Source organism: Globicephala melas, chromosome 2 (assembly GCF_963455315.2).
Source record: "Globicephala melas chromosome 2, mGloMel1.2, whole genome shotgun sequence".
Classification (NCBI taxonomy): Eukaryota; Metazoa; Chordata; class Mammalia; order Artiodactyla; family Delphinidae; genus Globicephala; species Globicephala melas.
In genome coordinates, this window is record NC_083315.2 from 150992123 (window position 1) to 151013233 (window position 21111).

The following is a 21111-nucleotide window of genomic DNA, read 5'->3' on the forward strand; positions in this document are numbered from 1 at the left end:
CTAATAGGTAATTAGTTACCCAATAAGGTTTCTGAATAAAATAATGTTCATTTGAGATACCTAACATCTAGAGATCTAAACTTTACCACTTTTTAGTTTATTCATAGCAGAAATATACATACATTATTATATGTTCCCATAATTATTTTTAGCCACTAAAACTGTTTCTATACATTTCGACCCTTTTTCCTCCTGATAAATGCTTCTTTAGAGTTTGAATTGGAATAGAGATGTTATTTTGAATCTGACCAGCAGGGGGCAAACTTCACCCAGGAATTGCCATGTAAATCACTATCGCTTCAATTTGATAGGGCTTGGGAGTCTACAGATAGGATCTGGAAGTTGGTTTTCATCTTTCTACTAGACACCTTGTTGTTGATAATGCCAGCAGGAGCTAAATGTGCTCTAATATGACCTAAAACCCAAAAGTGCCAAAATTGGGGTGCTGGGGAGTTCTTGTTTGTCTTTAAAAGAAGGGAGAAGGTACAATACCTGCAAATACATCTGGACACTAAACATGAATGGCAAGAATTAGGAACTGAGGGGGAAAAGAGTGGGGACTTCAGCTCTCAGGAGAGATTTCAATGAGGAGAAATCTATTGGCCAAAGAAAACGTCAGTTTATGAAAAATATCTGGTTTTTAATCAGTATTATAGTTGGGGAACATCTTAGAGCAGGGGGTCCCCAGTTAAGCAGTCCACTGCCTGATGCTGAATGAACCTTGTAGCCATGATGACAACGGCAGACTTCTCCTCTGCTCAGATTTGGGTTTCCGCTGTGAAGGTCACACAATTTATAAAGGTGAAGGTCACAATTGTGACCCACACAATTTGGTGGGTCACACAACTTATAAAGTAGAGCCTTGGTGTTAGATGCAGTGCTAGTGATGTGTTATATGATCTAGGACAGATGACCTCCCCTCTCCCAGGCCTTTGTAAAACTGACCTCAATGAGGTTTGGATGCACTTGTGAGATTTTTATTGGACATTTAAGAATTATGAGGGTAGAAAACGTCTCAAGAAAATGGTATTTTGACTGCTTTTCTTCCAGAGGAGTGATATGTTTTGAAAATATAAGGTAGCTTTGGCTTCACTTTAGCTGGTCTCTCATTTCTGCACTTCCCCTTGCTAAGTGTTTATGAATTTGGCCCCTGGCTGCAGAGTTTCTTCTTTCTGTCATGGGAGCCCTGTAAGCTCCTTACTGTGGCTTTAGCTCTTCCCTCATGGGCAACAAGTTGCGCTAGTAACCATTTGTCCAAACCCTTCACATCACTCTCTGGTTAGAGGCCGTGGCCCAGGCAGGATGGTCCAGCAGGGGGCCTTCCACTAGGACATCAGGGCTCTGGATGCCCGGCACTTTGCTCTATTTTAAGCCTGTGCTGTCTTGCAGCAGGGAGGTGAGTCTAGGGCCCAATATGTGCTGTGGATATTAAGAGACTTCAAGGACACTTCCCCCCATTTATCCCAGTTATGTCCCCTGCTAAAATAGGTTAACGGTATCTAATTAACCACTGAACATTGTCATGCTGCATAAAGATAGCATCCTGGCTGTTCTTTGAGCCATGGTACTTTATCTCCATTTAGATCTCTGCAGTATTCCATTAAACTCGAGAGCAACATTTTAACCAAGATGATGTCTACATTAGGGCCGCCTTTCACCCTTCAGCACGTGACCCGTGTAGGCAGCAGCTGAGGCCTTCTGTCTGATGCAGCAGGGCGGGCAGAGGAGACTGGCTCTGCAGGTGGGGAGGGTCCTTACATTACGGTCCTTCTCTGCCACTGAGCCCCAGAGTAAAACCGAGGATCCGGGATTGGGCAGTGGTTCTGCGTGGCTGCAGGCGCAGGATGTGCCAGCGCCGTCAAGCTTGTCCTTCACTGACCAAATCATGCCCAGTGCACGTCAGCGTGGTCTGTAAATGTGAAAGGAAGGGAAGTGCATCTGAGCAAAAGAAGTTAGAAAAAGCGAGTGCCTGGAGGAAAGGGTGACCTGGCTAGGTGGGTTCTCCTTTCTCCCATGACGCGAGCTGTCGTGTTGTAAATTAACCAACGTTAACTACCACATGGTCCGGCTGACAAAGCTACAGTGCTGCTGTAAGTTGAAAGTATGTCATCTCATCATGGAAAATGTTAATTGAATTTGAAGCAGAGTCTGTAGAATGAGCCTTTCCCCCGGTGTAGAACTGCCTGCATGCCTGTATCATGTAGGGTTTAAGAAGTGGGCCTTGTATACTGGCCCGACCCCTTTCTAGGTGGGTGACCTTGGGCAAGTTACTTTACTTCTCTGAGCCCCAGTCACCTCATCTGTAGAAGGGAGCACGTTTAAACAAGATAATGTGATAATTAAATAAGGTAACATATAATACTATATATAATAGTGTTATATAATAGTAACATATAAACAAGATAATATAATAACAATGCTTGGTACCCAACAAACTCAGTAAGTGTTAACTGTTATCATCAGTCATCAGTCCTCCTGTGACAAGCCATGGGGGCGGGGGCCTGGGAATGGACTCTCCCCTGAGAATCGAGGGTGGATGTGTGGAGCCCAGGCCGAGTCACCTAGTGTGGATTGTAGAGAAGCGGGGTGAACACCAGGAGGGGACTGGTTGAGTGCAGAACTGAAGGACTGGGCTTTAAAGGAAGGTGAGGATAGTGAGACAACGCCCTTACCCTTGAAGTCTCCACCTGTTTAAAGAACAGACGGCTTCACGTGAGGCTGAGAGATCTTAGAAACTTGGAAAGCACCACACAGAGAGGGCCGTGGTTCCCCTCTTGTCAAGTCACTGACCAGGTCCGGCGCATCCCTTGCTGCAAAGCAGGAGGCCAGGATGCCCTTACTCCTGACACCCCGTGTCCACAAGGTGGGAGGTGAGGGAGGACGCTTACTCTCAGTGTCCAAAGTTAAAGCTTTGTTCTTCAAAATGGCCAAAGTAATCAGCAAGTGATGGAGTAGCTCTTGAAAAGAAACCTGGCATTTAATTAACTTTTCAAAGTGCTGGTTCAGCAACCTCTATGTTTTACATTTTGAATATTGAACAAGCATCTCTAATCAGATCTGAATTGCTTCTGGGCCTCCCCCGGTGGACGGCACCTGCTGAGCTTTTACGAGCAACACAGGATCCTGAGTTTCAGGAGGGCCAACTCAGAGTCACTCGGAATGGAGCCTTCAGTCTGTGAGGCCGTTTCCTTCCTCCCCTCAGCCTGTAGGTCAAGTCAGAGTTCGTGAACGCTTCTGCAAGAAGAAAGTAGGCAACTCGGAAGGACAAGGCAGCAAGGCTTACATTCTGCTGCTTAGCGACAGAGAGTTCAGTCTACTCTCTGAGATGAGGTTTCGGGCAGTGGTTCTCACATACGTGACTGGGCTTCATTTCTAGAAATTACTACCTCAGGGGGCCTGTGATGCAGCCTAGCACACGGGTGCTGCAGAAGCTTACCAGGTGTGATTCTCTTGTGCACCACTGGTTAAGAACTCCTGGTGTAAAGGATTCTCTCCAGCTTTCAATTAGCTATCTGTTGCCTCCTGTAAGTATGGAAGACCTGTGAGCACAGTAAATCCAACCAGATGGCGGGGTGCCCGGAGGACATCTAAAAATCAGCGGGTATCTGCTTGTGAAAGGGCTTGGGGCAGTGGGTTTGGGAGATAAGGATTCTCGTTTCAGCATCGTCACTAACCAGCTCTGTGGACAAAGCACACAGAGCTTTGGAGGGTTGGTGTCCACTGTCCCAATCTATCGGTATATATAAAACGGTGCTCCTGAAGCCTGCTTTGCCTCTCTTCCAGAGCTAATGTTGATAGACATGAAAGTCTCTGCAGGCTCCCCAAAAGTGCTCTATCTCTGTACATTGGTCTCACCAGTATTATAATTGTCAGGTTCCCAAACCCTCTAACGGCCACTTCTGGGGAAACAGTCACGTGGGCCACGGCGGGCAGTAAGAGACCAGAAGCCCAGGGTGGAGCTGGCAGTCCTACTACCATAGGTCTGGGCCAGCTCACACCGTTTCCCCGGAAGTGTGTGATGACCCAGAACCTGCAGTCCTCTCCCTCAGCCTCCACCGACCTACACAGTCTGTGGGAGGCGGGGCTTTAGCCCACATCCTTCTTGGGTTACCTACCCTGCTGGGCAATGATAGACCACCAGGTTTTCATTATTTTTTAACCTGTCACCAGCAATTTAAAAATGCGCTCTGCATCGTGACTGGGTATTTCTGTATATAAAACTGAAAAAAATTTTATGTAACATTTATCCTTACTATTTGCAGTACATTCTCTTCACTGTTCTTTGCTATTGGAAAAAAAAAAAAGACAAAAAATAAAGGCTGGTGGTGATCCTCTAAATTGATTTCATGGCTCACTAATCGTTCATGACCTGTGGTTTGAAAATCCTTATGCTAGGTTCCATGTCACTGCATGGTCTGAGGTGCGTTTGGGGACTAGGCAGGTAAAGTATAAATCTGTGGAGTGGGGGATTATTTCAAAATAGCACGTTAAATTACATCACTGAGATACATAGGCAAGTTACTTGCATACTCACACTTCTATAAAGAAATGTACTCTCTGCCTCTTCTCCTAAAGCATGCTTCCCACTTCCTTTTGCTTTCTCGCTTTTGGTAGCGGCAGAGCTACAGGAAATACTTCACTAGCCTCTTAACTTCTGTAAGAAAAGCAGCAGTGCAGGTTCAGCGGTAAAGAGCTAGTAGGGACCCCCAGGTGCCAGGGAGGGTGGGAGCTCAGGCTTGGAGGGGGTGGGGCACAGCCCAGCTTCCCTGAGTTTTTCCTCGTGGGAATGCAGGCCCAGTGTGGCCAGGGTTTGTATCTGAAGAATTCAGAAATCCGGACTTTTTTGTACAAAATCTCCCAATCTGGACAACACATTAATGTTAAAACAGAAAAAAAAATAAACCAAACCAAAATAAGCAGCGGTGTGGTGCCGCCCAAACTTATCTGCAAGCTAGGGACAGCCCAGAAGTGGCCAACTGCTTCAAAAGCAGTGTTTCCTGATGTTTCTCCAGGGCCCCGCCCAAGTTCCCACTAGGCTTTCCATCTCCCGAGCAGAAGGCTCTCCCAGAACCTGCTCTTTCTAGCAGAGAGATTGAGAGACAGACGGACAGGCAGACAGACAGACAGAACGCCCCGTGGGGCATCCGTGCCCTCCATCCTTGAGGGCTGTCTCTTGTTCTTGCTCCTTCCCTGCTGCGGGAGGACCCTGGGCCCCCCCAGGGTGACAGGGAGCAGGCTGTGGGCTCAGCGGCAATTATGCTGAAGATGGACCTCAGCCCCGGTTCGGATGATGAGTAGATAAATGGCAATTCATCAGCCTTCCCCCGGAAGAGTAGTGTTGTCATTATTGTTTCCTTCAGACAGAATCACCGCTCCTTTTGCCCCGGCACGTGGCTTAGGAAGGAAGGATTCTGTCCTACCTGCCGAGGGTGGTCAGAGAGGGAGCTGCCCCTTCTGCGCAACAGGAAGGCGCCGGCCTAGGCTGCCCAGCCTCTTGAATCCCGTTATTCTTCTGTGACCCCCGTTTCCATCCAAGCTCTTCTGCCGCTAGTGACATAGGACTGGCTCATTCGGACAGTGGGTTCGGAGTTCAGCCTAACCAGGACAGTTAGAGGCAGTGGTCCCTGGGAACTCAAGCCAGGAGCAGAGCCTCCCCTCCACACAGACAGAAGGCAGCCGTGCTGGCGGCGGGGGCCAGGGCGGGGGCTGCGTTCAGGATTCCTTTGACTTTGACTTAGAACAGGTCATAAACCTGGGTCATCTGCCATCACCACGGTGGGGATGCCCTGGGTACCCGATGCAGTTTACCTTTGTGCCCCACCTGCTGCCCTGAAGGTCCCACTCGCCCCCCTACCCCTAGTTGCTCCGTCTCTTCAGTTGGCCCTTTAAGAGTTGAAAACTGCAGCCTAGGAGGTCCCCTCAGAGTTGTTCCATACTGTTCTTCCAACTTTACCTACCTGCTCACTTCCCCCTCCCTGATTTCAGCCAAAATTAATCCTTTCTACCCTCCTTCCTTCCTTCCTGCCTTCCCTCCTTCCCACCTTCCTTCCCTCCTTCTAGCCTTCCTTCCCACCTTCCTTCCCTCCTTCCCACCTTCCTACCCTCCTTCCCTCCCTCCTTCCTTCCTTCCCTCCCTCCTTCCTTCCTTCCCTCCTTCCTTCCTTCCCTCCCTCCCTCCTTCCCTTCTTTTACTCTGTCTCTCTCTTTCTTAACAGCGCAGTTATAGTCTATTTCATGGGAAGTAGTCTATTTAGACTTAGGTTTATGATTCTACTCTTTGGGGATTATTTGCCTTTTGAGGAAGGTGCTGGTTGGCCCCCATGCAGCTCTTACTGGGAGGCCTTCTCGGCCTCCTGCTGGCCATTATGACGCTGCCACCACCCTTTGCCCTCGATCGTCATGGTGATTGATTTCTGACTTAAAAGAATTCATAGAAAACGAATACTCTGTTATCACAGAAATTTTCACACATACGGGAAAGTTATGTCCGTGTAACCCACACCCAACTTTAAAAATCTTCAGCGTTTAGCAGATCTCATTTAGAAGACTTAAGATCAGTGTTTCTCAGAGTATCAGTAGTGACCCTCTTGGATTAGAATTACTGGGAATTTGTTTAAGATGCATATTCCTGGGCTCCCCCCCGCCCAAGACCAACTGATCCAGAAATCTCTCGTTGCTGGGTCCAGCAATCTCCACGTCTGACAAGCTTCCCAGATGGTTCTTACACACGTTCAGCTTGGGGAACCAGGACCTCACATAGCGACTGTGCAAACAGACTTCCTGCTCGTGGAATGTCTTACTTGCCCACCATCACTCACAGGGCCTTCCAGTCCTTCAGGTGGAGGAGACAGAAAGTCAGGCCTGAACTGAGCGGCTAGTTCGTCCCCTTTTGCTCACGGGAAGATACACATTTTAGCACAGCAGCTTCAGATAAGACCCAAGGCCTCAGTCCTGAGGAAGTGCTCTGTAAATTGGTCAGTTAACTGTTGAAAGGAAGGCACCATGTCATCTATACCCTTTTGCGTTTTGAGCTTCTCACTCAACTTGCACTTAAGCTCAACAACTTAATTTGGAGTCATGCTGAAATAAGGCCATAGGAAGGCATTACTGTAATTTTCTTACGCTGGTTGTGGGCCTTGGTCTATAAAGAGGAATCTAGACAAATAAAGTACTTGGGTTATGCTAATTTGCTCCCACTTTTGAAACCCCCTCCAGCAGGCCATGTCAGCGCAGGAGACTAGAGGGTTCTCATAAACCTTGTCTCTCTTTTTTTCAGGTCAGGAAGGAGGGCTTCTGAAGAGATAGAAGAGTATGTTTCCAGTATTCTTACAACATCCTGTGGTGACCATAGTCAACAGTGCAGTCTGGGTGGTCCTCATCTGTTCAGCCTTTATTGAACACAGCATTCAAAGACAGACAGCAGGAAGTTGGCCACGGGCTGGGGCTGGAGTTAGGAACACTAGTCAAGGGTTCGGTTAATGCGGCTCCCTCAGCTGAAGGGCTGGACTCTGGCATTGATGCTCATGTCGTATCTCCCGCTGCGTGGTTTTTAGAATTGTATGTTCAGGTATCAAGAGTACTGACCCATGGGTTCTGCTTTACTGATGCAGATGGGCAGAAGCAACTCCAGCCTTCTAAACCTAGCCCCTTCTCCTAAGACTTATATCAAAAAGAAAGAAGGAAGGTTTCTGGGTAAAGATGGAATGGGAAGGTAGGGCCATGGATCTCATAGCTGCAGGGTGGATGGAGCATCCTGTCACGGTCGGGGTGACGCTGCCTGTGGGACGTAGCACCCCATGGCTCGTGTGGCCGTACGTGGCAGACCAGCTGCCAAATCAAGTCTGACCAAGTTGGTGGAGGGGGTGGGTCCAGAAGCATTTTCATCTGGGAGAAAGAATGGAAGCAATGACAATATAGGGTTTTCACTTTCTGCTTTCCTTTCCTTCTTTTTGGGAGCAGTCACCGCCTCAGACAGCAGAGCCTGGATGGATCAGATGATGGAGGAGGTAAGATGTCCTTGGGGAAGTCAGAAGGGCTTCCAGAGACGTCCCAGAGCATTTCCTGAGCTACAGTTAAGGCGCCATTTGCTGCAGGCTTACTGGAAACATCCCCTGTGGCCTCATGCTAGCCTTTTGTTTTGCATCTCTGCACCTTGCTAAGTGCTCCTGCCCCTGCCTAGAATACCCCACCTTCTTCTTTATCCACTAATCCTCCTTGTCCTTCAAAACTCAGCTGGAAGCATCACCTCCTCTGAAATGTCTTCCCTTCCATCCCAGCCTTTCTCTGAGTCTGATGTTCTTTCTCTGCGCCGGCAACCTCCTGGGCAAACTTCCATTGTAACACACCACCATGGCAATAATAGCTAATACTTATCAGGTGTTTATTATATCTCAGGCACTGTCCCACCACTTTATAGATGTTAAAGCGTTTCATTTCACAACAACCCTATGAGGCAGTACTATTATTATCCCCATTTTATAGTTAAGGAGACTAAAGTACAGAGAAGTTAAGTTGCCCATGGTCACTGAGCTAAGTGATTATCACACTTCAATTCTTTATTGGCTTGATTGTTCTTCCAACCAGGCTCTAAGATCCTTGATAGTGGACACTGTGTCTTAGTTATCTTTGCATCTCTCGTGCACGACACACAGTAGCCAGTTAAAGGCTGACATTGTAAATGAGGGAGAAACAGCACTTACATGTCCAGCAGCCATGTCACAGCTGAAACCTGTGTTCAGAAACTCAAGAGAAAAGGTAAAGTTTGTGTGTACTTTTACAAGAAACCTACTAGAGTGGAGGTTATCTTCAAGACCTAAATGATCAAAGCCTCTTTTTGAACCCACATATTTACCATTTCCACACTATTCCTTTGTGCAGAATTCAGTTTCCATCTTGTATCATTTCCCTTGTGCCTGAAGCGCTTCATTTAACATCTTTTTTGTAGAGCAGGTCCTCTGGCAACAAATTGTCTCAGCCTTGTTTGTCGGAAAATGTCTTTACTTTTCACCAGATACAGAAGTCTGGGCTGGCAACTCTGTTTTTCCTTTGAGCATTTTAGATACTTAGTTCATTGTCCGCTAGCTTGCACTGTGTCTGAGGAGAGCTCAGTGGTCCTCCTTACGTTTGTTCCCCTGTATGCAGTATATCTTCTTCTCCTGCTTTTAAGACTTATTTCTCCTTATTTGTATTCTCAGCAGTTCGGTTGTGATGGGCCTTGTTGTGCTTTACTCTGTGTTTATCCTACTTGAACTTCTTGAGTCTGTGCATTTATGGTTTTCATCAGATACAGATAATTGTAGCCATTGTTTCTTTTCTTTTTTTTAAATTGAAATATAGTTGATGTACAACATTATGCTGGATCAGGTGTACTATGTACTGATTTGACATTTGCATACATTAATGAAATGATCTTCATGATAAATCTATCTGTCCCCATACAAGTTATTACAGTTTTATTGACCATATTCCTTATGCTGTCTGTATATTACTTCCCTGTGGCTTATTTATTTTATAACTGGAAGTTTGTACCTCTTAATCCTCTTTCCCTATTTCACCTCACCCACCCCTGCTCTGGCAATCACCTGTTTATTCTCTGTATCTGTGAGTCAGTTTTTGTTTTGTGTTTGTTTTGGTGTTTAGATTCTGCACATAAGTGAGATCATATGGTATTTGTCTTCCTCTGTCTGACATATTTCGCTTAGCATAATACCCTCCGGGTCCATCCATGTTTTCACAAACGGCAAGATTTCCTTTTTTAATGGCTGAGTAATATTCCACTGTGTATATATATATATACCGTATCTTTCTTATCCATTCATCTACTGATGAACACCTAGGTGGCTTCTCAAATTCCAGCTGCCTTAGCCCCCTAAAATTTTACCTCTGTCTCCTCAGCTCAGCCAGACCTCCCTCCCCATGCTCCACTTGGGGTTCCCCACCCCTGTGCCAGTGTCCAGGAAGCATCTCAGGCAGAAGCCAGGGTGACTGCAGGGCCCACTTCATTTGTTTCCCTTCCCTTGGGGATCACAGTTCTGTGCTACCTCTTGTCCACTGTGTGAAAACAGTTGTATCTTGTATTTTTTCCAGTTTGCTAATCGTTTATAGCCGGAAGGCAGGTCTGGTAACAGTTATTCTCTCATGGCGAGAAGTGGAGTCCCAAAGCCTTCTATTAAATAACCTTTGCTTGCAACTACAGAGTGGAGGAGAGAATTAAATCTGTGGAACGTGGATGGTTCTCTTGCCTTAGCTGCCTCACAGGATTAGGGCGAGGGTCTTATAGGACAATCGTGAAATACTCTGGGATGGTGGTTAAAATACAGATTCCCAGGCCACCCACAAAACAGAAGCTGGAGTTGGGGCCCAGGGATCTGCATTAATTTAAGTAAGCTCCCTGGATAAATATTTTGCACATTGAAGTTTGACAACCCTGCTGTAGTGCCTCCAAAGCCAGGATTGAAGACTGGAGGGGCAGTTGTGTGCAAGAGTACTTCTGCCTCATCTCCTGCCAAAGGGGTTTGAAGGTAGAAAGGGAGTCTCTGGAGGTCAGGAATTCAGCCTGCACTCTAGGAGTTAGTAAGAGCTCCTGGGCCCGCTGCTCCCATCGTTCTTCAGCACTTCCCTTTTCCATTATCTCTTATTGACAAGCTCATTTCTTTTTGCCAGATATTCCTCCTTAGCTCTGCTCACTGAATTCCTCTCAGCTGCCAAACTTCTCCACCCACTAATAATTCCCAGCGGCCCTGTTCAGCAAGGTATCCTGCACTTCTTTTGCCAGAGTCTGCTTTCCCAGATGTGTTCCTAGGATGTCCTCTGCCAGTGCTACACTGGCAGCTGTGATGCTCAGTGATTGGTGGCTACTGCCACCCTTTGGGTTGGCCTGTCCTCACAAACGCTCTGTTGCTTCAGCCATTGGTTGCATAGGGCAGCAGGGCAACCACCCAGGAGGATGTTCCCTGGACTCAAGGAGGCAGGTCCCTGCCAGACATGAACAGAGCTGTTTGGTGGTTAAGGCACAGCGTGCTTGGAAATTGTGATGCTGATGAATCTGAGGTGCTCATTCAATTCATGGTCTACAGAAGGTTTATTCAACTGGGACTTTTCTCCACACCTCTCCCCACCCCACCTTGGACCTCTTTCCAGCTCCCCTCAAAGGACCTCTGAAATCCCACCTTCTCCATTTTTTTTCAGTGTGTGAACATGCTCCATTTCAAGGAGTACCTGTTAAATATTACAGCAAAACCCTCTGAATACTGAAGTTTACACACATCACAAATGCATTATTAGAAGGTTGTGCTGGCCGCCCTTGTGACATCATCACGTTAGAATCAAATTGTTGCAGGGGTTGTTTTTGTAAATTTATTTATTTATTTGTTTATTTTTGGCTGTGTCGGGTCTTCATTGCTACGCACGGGCTTTCTCTAGTTGTGGCGAGCAACGGCTGCTCTTCGTTGCGGTGCGCGGGCTTCTCATTGCGGTGGCTTCTCTTGTTGCAGAGCACAGGCTCTAGGTGCGCGGACTTCAGTAGTTGCAGCACGTGTGCTCAGTAGCTGTGGCCTGCGGGCTCTAGAGCGCAGGCTCCGTAGTTGTGGTGCACGGGCTTAGTTGCTCTGCGGCATGTGGGATCTTCCCAGACCAGGGATCAAACCCGTGTCCCTTGCATTGGCAGGAGGATTCTTAACCACTGCGCCACCAGGGAAGTCCCAAATTGATGAAGTTTTAAGCAACTCTATAGGCCACCTTGTCCAAACCTGCCATTTGACGTGTTAAGAGATCGAGCTTTACAGATTATTATACAGAATCTCAGGACTCAAAGGGAAGCTCTGATCTTCTGACTCTCAAGGGAACAAACACTCTGCTGTCATACTGTGGTGTCCACCAGCATCACTGCCATCACCAGTATTACCAAACATTTACCGCGTTGTGTAGTACTTCTTTTTTCTCATTTAATTCACAAAACAAATCTATGGGAAAGTTCCTTTAAATCAGTTTTATTGAGTTCTAATTTGCATACAGTAGACTGCATCCATTCAAAGTACACAGTGTGAATTTTTATACATGTATATACCCAGTTAAATCTCCACCACCATAAATATACAAGACATTTCCATCACCCCCAGAAGTTTCTTATGCCCCTTGCCAGTCCACCCTTTCTCTGCCCCTCCAGGCAGCTATGATCTGTTTTTTTGTCAAGATAGAGTGGTTTGTAGTTTCTAGAATTTTATACACATTGGATCATATGTATGTACGCCTCTGTGTTTGGCTTTTTCCGCTCACTGGAATGATTTTGAGATGCATCCAGCTGGTTGCATGTATCATTACCCTCTTCATTTTTATTGCTAATATATGGACATAGCACATTTTGGTTATCTAGTCACCTGTTAAAGGACATTTCAGTTGTTCGTTATCCCCATTTTAAAGATGAGCAGACTAAGGCAAAGAAAGGTAACCTTGCCAAAAGTCACACAGCTAGTAAATGACAACATCAGGATTTGGAAGGCAGCTGTGCTCACCACTCCATTACTAACGCAGCATAGCTCAGCACCGGGCTTTGAATGCAGGTCTTGGCTCCAGAGTCCTTGCTCTTGGCCTCTGAGCTGTAACAATGGTACGACCCTCCACTGTGCTGGCATCTCCTTGCACAGGTTGGTTGTGTCAATGTCAGTGCCCAGATGTGTAAGATAGAGTGCTGGCATTACTGATGGGATGCTTAATACAATTTCATTAAGGAAGGGGAGAAGAAAGATACTGTTTTCAGAGAATACCCCTACTATTCTTTTCCCCTTCACAAACTTGGAATGTGAAATTTGTGAATTGGCCTTAATTTTGGCTCCAGAGGTTTGACGCATAAAACCCTTTCTTGTCAGAGTGCACTTGATGTTACCTTCTAGGAGGTATGCCTCTTCCCTGGCATAAATCTGTTTTCCATGCAGTTATGCCTGAGTCCTGTAGTGGAAAATCAGTTCATATGTTCCACTTCACACTCGACTTAGTCCATTTCACTGTATGTGAATGTTTAGAATCCATTATGCAATAGGAATCATATGTTACATATAACTAGTTTCTAGAATTATCTTTGCTCAGGGAATTACTTGGTTGGCTAGTTAAGGCTGCTCCTTTGAACTTAGAATAACCAGTGGGTGGGGAGACTCCACGAAATGATTGCCCTGAACCATCCATGGACGCTCATTCAGCAGTGACATTAAACAGATCTCTGGGCACCTGTGAGGGAACCTGCTGGTTCCCTTAATAAAATCACATCCAGTTCCTTGAGGTCATCAGTGAGGAGTATTCTCACCTGGGAAGAGACTGCTCGTCTTCTGGTACTCGGTGGGGGTGGGCAGTTGACGAGTCGTCTCAAAGGAGAAGATGAATCTCCAGGAACAGAGATGAGAAGCCACGGTCCAGGGCCTCCTCCCAGCGCCTTGGAGGTGAGTTCCACTGAGGAGAGCCAAGGGGTCTTCATGCAGCGCCTCCTGTGGCTCGTGCTGCTCCCATGCCGACGGTGATGAGTGAGACAGCCCGTGCCCTCCAGGATTCTCTGACCTAGTGAGAAATGCCCGCTCTTCTTTCCTCCTCTTCTGTTTTCGTTTTGTTTTGTTTGCGGTACGTGGGCCTCTCACTGTTGTGGCCTCTCCCGTTGCAGAGCACAGGCTCTGGACGCGCAGGCTCAGCGGCCATGGCTCACGGGCCCAGCCGCTCCGCGGCACGTGGAATCTTCCCAGACCGGGACACGAACCCGCGTCCCCTGCATTGGCAGGCAGACTCTCAACCACTGCGCCACCAGGGAAGCCTATCTTTCCTCCTCTTCTTTTATAGAAGACTTTGAGAAGCCATGTCTCTCGAGATATATTTCTCAGCATTCAGCCTCCCTGGATCACTCTTGATACATGGTGCTTCTTCTTCCCTGGGGAAGAAGCCGAGGGAGAGAAGAGAAGCACTTCCTCCCATCCATTGACCCCTCAGGCTTCCGAGGGAAGAGAACAGAAAAACAGAAGAAGGAAGGAGCTGTTGAGATCGGGTGTGTTTTTTGAACGAGAAGCAAAGAGTGAGTGCCGTGTAGGGGTGGTTTGGGGGATCTGTTGGTTAACCGGAATGTATTGGCAGCGGGACTGTTTGCAAGACCAAGGCATGCTGAGCTCAAATGTTTTTAGGGGCCAGGCAGGTAATATAAACACTTGAAACAGCAGAAGTGTTCAACTGTAAAGAATGGTGGGGCCTGTGGTGAGCTTGGAGGGGAGATGGCATGACCTGAAAGTTTTCAAATTCAGATTTCAAAAAATGACAGAATTTTAAAATATCACTTTATGAACAGGACAAAATGCATCTGCAAGTTGGATTAGGGCTTTGGGAAGGGATTTGCAAATCCTTCCTAAGACATTGGAGGGCTCTCCTCTAGGGGAACACAGGACTTTGTTGGGGAGACAAAACATGAAAGATGGAAAGCATTACAAGGGTTAAATAGCTTAGACAGCAGTGTACTGGGTGACAAAGGTAGCAAGTAGTTGTTGCTATATTGGTGATTTATGTTATTAAGGGCTCTCGTGAGGTCAGAAGAGGAAGTGATCCCTGTAGGCTGAGGGCCCTTCAGGAAGAAGGAAGAACTTGCCTGGGTCCTAAAGGCTGGATAGGATTAGGTTAGGCAGAGAAACACGTGCACAGCCTTCCAAGATAAGTTGCCTGGCATGAGGAGCGACTCCACGTTGAGGATGAATAAGGGGTTCATTCACCATAACCAGGAGGGAAGCTGCTTCTGCAGAGTTAAGCCCTGATTCTGGTCCATTCTCAACTACAGATAGTCAACATCCCCACATAAACTGCCTTTCATGAAGGTTAAAGATTGCCAGTCATCTAATTTGCTGATTCTAGGTAGATTTGCTCACAGCTAGAGCTGACACCGTGCTTCGGGGAAGTTGGGATTCGTGGTTCTGGAGAACAGCTAAGAATAATGGACAGCCAGAGCCCCCGAATGACCTCAGGGTCCCAAAATTGTAGGATGGCAAAACAGATCTTTCCTTTAGTGGCTTAATTATCCATTCCTATTCTTGGAATCAAGTTTCTAGTTTGCCCTAGGCCTTCAGACTTCTTCTGTCATGGAAGGTTGTATGTTAGAGAAAGAACATTGGATCTGGAATAGGAGTGAACCCAGTCTCTACAGGCGACAGTGGGCAAGTCATTCATTCACTCATTCCTTTAACCACCATTTGTTGAATACCTGCTATGTGTGATGCTTGGAGCTGGGCACTGGGAACATGATGGTGTACAAACCATTCTTAGTCCTTGCCCTCATACAGCTTACAGTCTAGTCGGGGATATGGGGACTAATCAAATAGTCACACACTAAATAAGTAAGGACAAATTGCAGTTGAGTCCACTGAGGGAAGAGTCTGGAGTGCCATGAGGGAGAATGACGTGGAGACCTGTTTGGGGTTGGGAACTGAGGGAGGGCCACTCTGAAGAAGTGATTTTCAAACTTCGACTTGAAGGAAGAGTAGAAGTTGCCAGCAGGGACTTCCCTGGCGGCCCAGTGGTTAAGACTTCGTGCTCCCAATCCAGGGGGCAACAGGTTTGATCCCTGGTCGGGGAACTAAGATCCCGCGTGCCACGTGGCATGGCCAAAAATAAATAAAAAATTGCTTGCCAGCGAAAGGAGTGTGGAGGCTGGGGGTTGGGAAGACCCTGGTAGAGGAGACAGGAGGCACAAAGTCCTGTCATCTCTCTGACGCCAGAAGTGTTTCCAGGCCTGTTTGGTCTCTTCCGGCTCTAAAATCCAGCTCTCAGAAAGTGAACCCTGGATGGAAAGTGAAACTTCAAAAGGGGCACTGAGAGGCACACAAATGGGAGAAAAGAAATTCTTTGTCTTTAAAAAAGGTAAACAGTATTCAGATTGAGATCATCTCTTAAAACACAATTAGATGTGGACTCAACTTTCAAAAAGTTTATCTCTGAGGTAAAGTCAAGTTAAGATAGAACTTGTGAGCCCCCCAAATAATGGCTTTAAAAAAGTGGAAAGCCTCTGAAAACAGGAGCTTAAAAAAAAGGATTAGCTCTTTCTTGCCTATAACCATCGCATCTTGGTGTAACCCAGGACTGCGGGTGGAATTATAACTCCCTCTTCCTGGCATCTCCCAGTGCCTCTGGGGCATGCCACTTCCCCACTGGAGAGGGCTGTGCTCTTTGCATCCTGGGGTCCAGGTGTGACAGAATCGAATACCTTAAAACCTTAGGAGTGATAAATCCTATGGCCAACCCAAAAGTGTGAAATTCCTAAAGGACAGACTGAGTTGAGCCACTTCTAGCCAGGGGCAATTGGGAACTTAATTCTGCAAGTATAGCAATCTGGATGATCTGAGAGCTCCAAATTTAAGGGTAATTGCTCAATTTTCTATCCATGTCAACAGGGAAAATAGGTAAAAGTGGCTGAACACAGCCAAGCAATGAGGCTGGATGAGATGTGAGATGCTAGACTGTCAGTGGAATTAGAAAAATGCTATATGTAGTGGGATATCGCTTTGTCGCCCCTCTCCCCGTTCATCTCTGTCTCCGGGCTTTCTAACTCTCTTTTGGGCTCTTTCTCATTGCCTGCTTAATCCTTCCACCCTATCCTTCATCCGTTCTCCTGCAAGCAGCAGTCACTATTGGCCCAAGCAGTTTTAATGTGGAGAAAGAGAAAGTGGAAAGAATTCTTTAAGTGCAGATAAATTGGAACCCTGATATCTCAATTCTTTTCTCTTGCTTAGTATGAATGTTCCGTTATGTTGGCATTCCCTTCCTTAAGCTTACTGCAGCACACTGGATTTATTAGGTAGTACCCAAACCTAGTTCCTTTGCCTCCCTCTCTGTGCCTTGTTAAGCTTCATTCTGTTTATAGGATACTGGGTATGAAATTTGAAAAAGAAGTCCTTCTTATAGGAAATGGTATCGATAATCAATGTTTGTAAGTGTTTACCAAGAGCCAGGCCCTGTGCTGCTTTACCTGCAATATTTCAGTTAATCCTCACAACATTTCTATGAAGAGACACTGTGATCATCGCCCTTTTACAGAAGAAGAAATTGAAGTTTTGTGATGTTTAGTAGCTCACAGAGGTCACATGGCTAGTAAGCAATGATGTGCTGGGAAATATTTAACAACCAGCTCTCTGGGGGAGAAAAAGTCCTCATTGGTAGAGTTTGCCGATTTCTGTGGTGTAAATGCTCCCATGAGGGCTGTTTTCAAGCTCCCAGCATGACATCAGTGACCACAGAACTGGGAAGAGATGGACAGTAGCACACCAGTATGTTTCCATCATACAGGTACATTGGATGTAAATAATTTCAAGAGCATAGGCAAAGTAAAATGTAGTAAAATTTAGGAAGTGGTGAGTTTTGAGTATTACCTTTGTTTTTAATATAATTTATTTAATTATAAGGATGTATAATTTAATCTTTAATAATGTTTATGTTTAACAACCTGCATGCGAAATTCCTAAAATTTTTAGCCAGCATGAGCTGCTCCAGGACATCACTGCTAGTAAGTGACGGAGCTGGAGTTGGGACATGGCCTTTGTGACTCATGATCACCTGTTCTCACCACCTTCGTCTTTGCTCTCAAAGTGTTAGGTTCGTTTCTCAAGCCTGCTTATCCCGGAAGCTTGCCTCCACTCATATTCCCACTGCCCTGCTGAAGATTTGTTATCCTTTCCTGATTCTCAGATTAACCCGCTGGCCCCTGTCCTCAGCTCTGCTGATCCTTTCCCCGTGAAGTCTTGGCAGCAACATCCAGGCTGAGCAGAGAAAAGCCAGAGAGACTAGGTCTTTAGGGCTCTGCAACACGAAGCAGAATCTTCAGGTTGGACCACGCCTCTCCTTCATGTTATGTTTTCTTTTCTATCAAATCCATTGGGATTGCTTTTAGATAATGAATTCTCTTCTGGGTCCTTTGGAGAGGAGAGCCTATTTTAAGGGGAGAGGAAGGAGTGTCACTGGGCTTGTGCAGGTGTCAGGGTGAGTAGTGGGGAGTATGGGAAGTTTGGAAGAACAGAGACCCCGCAGGGCACTTCCTGGGCTGTGGCGGGCTATGGCTGGAGCTCTCCCACCAGCGCAGTGCTCTGAGACACAGCTGAGGGAACAAACTGACATCACAGAGACTTGGGACACTCAAAAGACTGCATGGAACGTCAAAGAGCCCCAGCCAGGGGTGTTGGATCATGGTGCCAATACTGAGCTGAGATCATCATGGGCCACAGGTGGACTCAGTGCAGGTTCATTTTAGTATAGAAAATAAACTTTCTGTAAAGTGATTCTCTAAACAAAAGACTTGGTGCGCTTTACCTGTAGGCCATGTCTGTGGCTGGGACATTTGGAAAGACTTCCATAGGCAAATATGACAGTCAGGTGTTTTTGGGTTTTTTTTATCACTAGGTATATGGGAATGGACAGCCTAGAAATAAGGATGTCGTAGAGATAGAAGGCACCTCATTTTGGTGATGAGGAAACTTGGGACAAAAGTTGACAAGTAACTGCACATGGTCAGCAAATCAGGGGCAGATCTGGGACCCAGGTTTCCTGCTCCTAATCAGGTGGACCCTCTAGTACAGCTCTGTGGACCAGGAATCTGGGTTCAGTTCTTCCTTGATAGACAGTTAAGGCCACATTCCTGGCAGCAAAAGAAAAATGAACTCTAGTAGATGTAGACTCTTGGGGCCCCAAGGGCAACTTCTTTACTCCCCAGTGTGGGTTTGGCCCCAGAGTGAGTGAGATGCCAGAGGAGTTACAGGGGACTTGCCAGAAGTTTCTTTAATGAAGCAAGAAAAGTTGTTTTGACTTGCTGTTGTTTTCTGCAGGAGGTAATTCAGGGTCCCATTCACCTACCGTGGGACAAGCATACACCATCGTGGAGTAGGTATCTAAGAGCTGATGGGATGGAATGGCTTAGCTCAGCACACATAGTAGAGACTGGTTTGGCTGCGCTCTTCTTGCCTCTTGCAGAGGCAGAGAGTCAGGGGAGCTTCTGCAAATGGAGTTAAGCTTGGAGCACATTTTGGTTGTTCTGCTTTGTCACCTCAGTTGTTCCGTACCTCGCCCTGGTCCAGCTGCAAAGCACAGCCCAGAGCTGTTGACCAGACCTCCTGCTCTGCTGGCAGAGCTGGAACAGAGTGCTCTAGGCCCCTAGTGGGCCCCTACAATCTCTGGGTCACACCAGCCTTTCAAGCGTTCCGTCACAAACAGCTCTGCCCGAAACGTGGTTGACAGCGACCTCTCTGGGACTCCATTTTCTTTGTTCACGTGAGCAGCTTACTGGGATGTCCCCGTCTGAAGAGGAAGAGTGGGGAGCATGACACAGACGTCCTGCACCACGCATGCACGCGCATCGTAAAGGAAGCAGATTGTATTAACCTTCCTCCAGGAACACAGAGAAAGCTCTGTCAGCATTCCATCGTGCTGTAGTCGGTTTGGAGGAATGTGTTCAATAGTAAATCATCCAACATTAAGCACTGACAAAAGTAAAGAGAGTTAAATCTCCCTGAAATAGTTGTAGAGATCTGGGTATTTATTCCGTAACTCCTTGGATTCTGTCCCTGTTGAATATGGAAGACGGGATCAGGGTAGGACAAAGCCAATCCCGTTTAGTTTCGTGAGATGGTCCTAGATGTGATGGTGAGCTCTGGTCCAGCTTTGGGGAGAGGCACAGGTACTTCTCCGCACAGCTGTGAAACGAGTGGTGGATGAGGGCAGAGAGGAGATGAGGCCATATTGATGAGAACCATTGCCCAGGGACATCTTAGACTCAGATTTTTATGTGACTAGAAGGAGAGGCTCAGTGCTTTAGGATATCTGTTTCAAGTGACGGGGACTGTATAGAGAAGAGGCATGGCGTTCTCTGCCACACACAAAAAAAAGACAGGTGGATTTGTGGGTTGCTTCAAATAGTCTTTGTAACCCAAACCACAGCAAGCTGTGGCCTGGGGACTGTGCTCTCCAAGCAAACGGCCGTGATGCCTCGCTCATCTTGAAGTCTGACGGTCAGATAGTGCTTAGGTGAGACAGGAAGGGACAGGCGTGATTGTTCATCTGAAGTTGGACTCAGTGCATCACTTAGACCTCAATTGAAGTCTTTCCTTCCAACACACGGGGATTAGTTTCTAAAGAAGAACCCGAGATAACAAAGCCTAGGTATAGCAGAAATCCAGGGGAGCGGTGACAGGGGACCCTCTTACCCTAGCGAGAGACGAACTTGATATGGCCAACTGGTAGGTCTTCCTTTCCAGCTTCAGGTCCTCCCAGCTTTCTAAAAATGCCCAGATGTTTGGTGTGTGCATGTGTGTACTCGCCTATATATATACACACACGCGAGGGGACACATACTGGGAATGTGATTCCTGAGTGCATAAGTGTGGTTGATGGACTGGGTTTACCTAAAAGACCCTTTAAGAGGAAGCTCTTGAAAGATGATTACAGAATTGAGACACCATCATTTAAAAGTGCCCGAGGCAAATGCCTTTGAAAATTGCTGCAGCGGAGGGACAGAGAAAGAACCCGGCAGCCCTTGATTGTTGCCCCGTTCCCTCAGGACCCGTCCCCCCCTCCCCCTCTGTTTCTCATCTGATGAGAGAGAGAGCAGCAGTAAGACTCCTCATCTATCTTATGAAAATCCGATTGGGAATGGCTGTGATCAAAACCAGCTGGCTGTCACCGGCAGTGGCCTTGCGAGGAGGGAACCGCTCAGAAGCATTCTGTATGTGGCGGAGTCACGGCTGGCACTGATCAAAGGAGCATTTTTGTAATAAATATATATAAGGAAAAAATACAAAACCTAAGGATTTAGAATAAAAGCAGGGTAGTTTGTCTTGTTTTTTTCAGCGTAACACGGAGAGGATGAAATAGAATCAGATATGCCTGGTTTCTAACACAGAAGCCAGGCATATCTGGCGGCTCTGAGAAGGTGCTCTCTGTCACATTAATACCATATCACTGATCTTGGGCCTTATTGAAGAGAGTGGAGAGTTCCTCACTTTCCATTCCTTCCAGCCACTTCATTCCTCGTCACCTTTGAAGTCGCTTACCACCCCTCGTCCTTAACACATCTCTACGGATCAAAGCTGGAACTGCCACGAAGCTCCCAGAGAGCTCTTGAGG

The 21111-nt window shown here is 46.8% G+C and overlaps 1 protein-coding gene across 2 annotated transcripts in view; it reads left to right on the forward strand.

Moving 5' to 3' along the window:
• Positions 1-21111, forward strand: part of IFT43 (intraflagellar transport 43) — a 152276-nt gene that overhangs the window by 56766 nt on the left and 74399 nt on the right. For both annotated transcript variants that reach the window (XM_060295082.1, XM_060295081.1), the window contains 2 exons: positions 7277-7309; positions 7960-8006. In XM_060295082.1, the coding sequence (XP_060151065.1) occupies positions 7277-7309; positions 7960-8006 (80 nt within the window). The remainder of the gene's footprint in view (positions 1-7276; positions 7310-7959; positions 8007-21111) is intronic.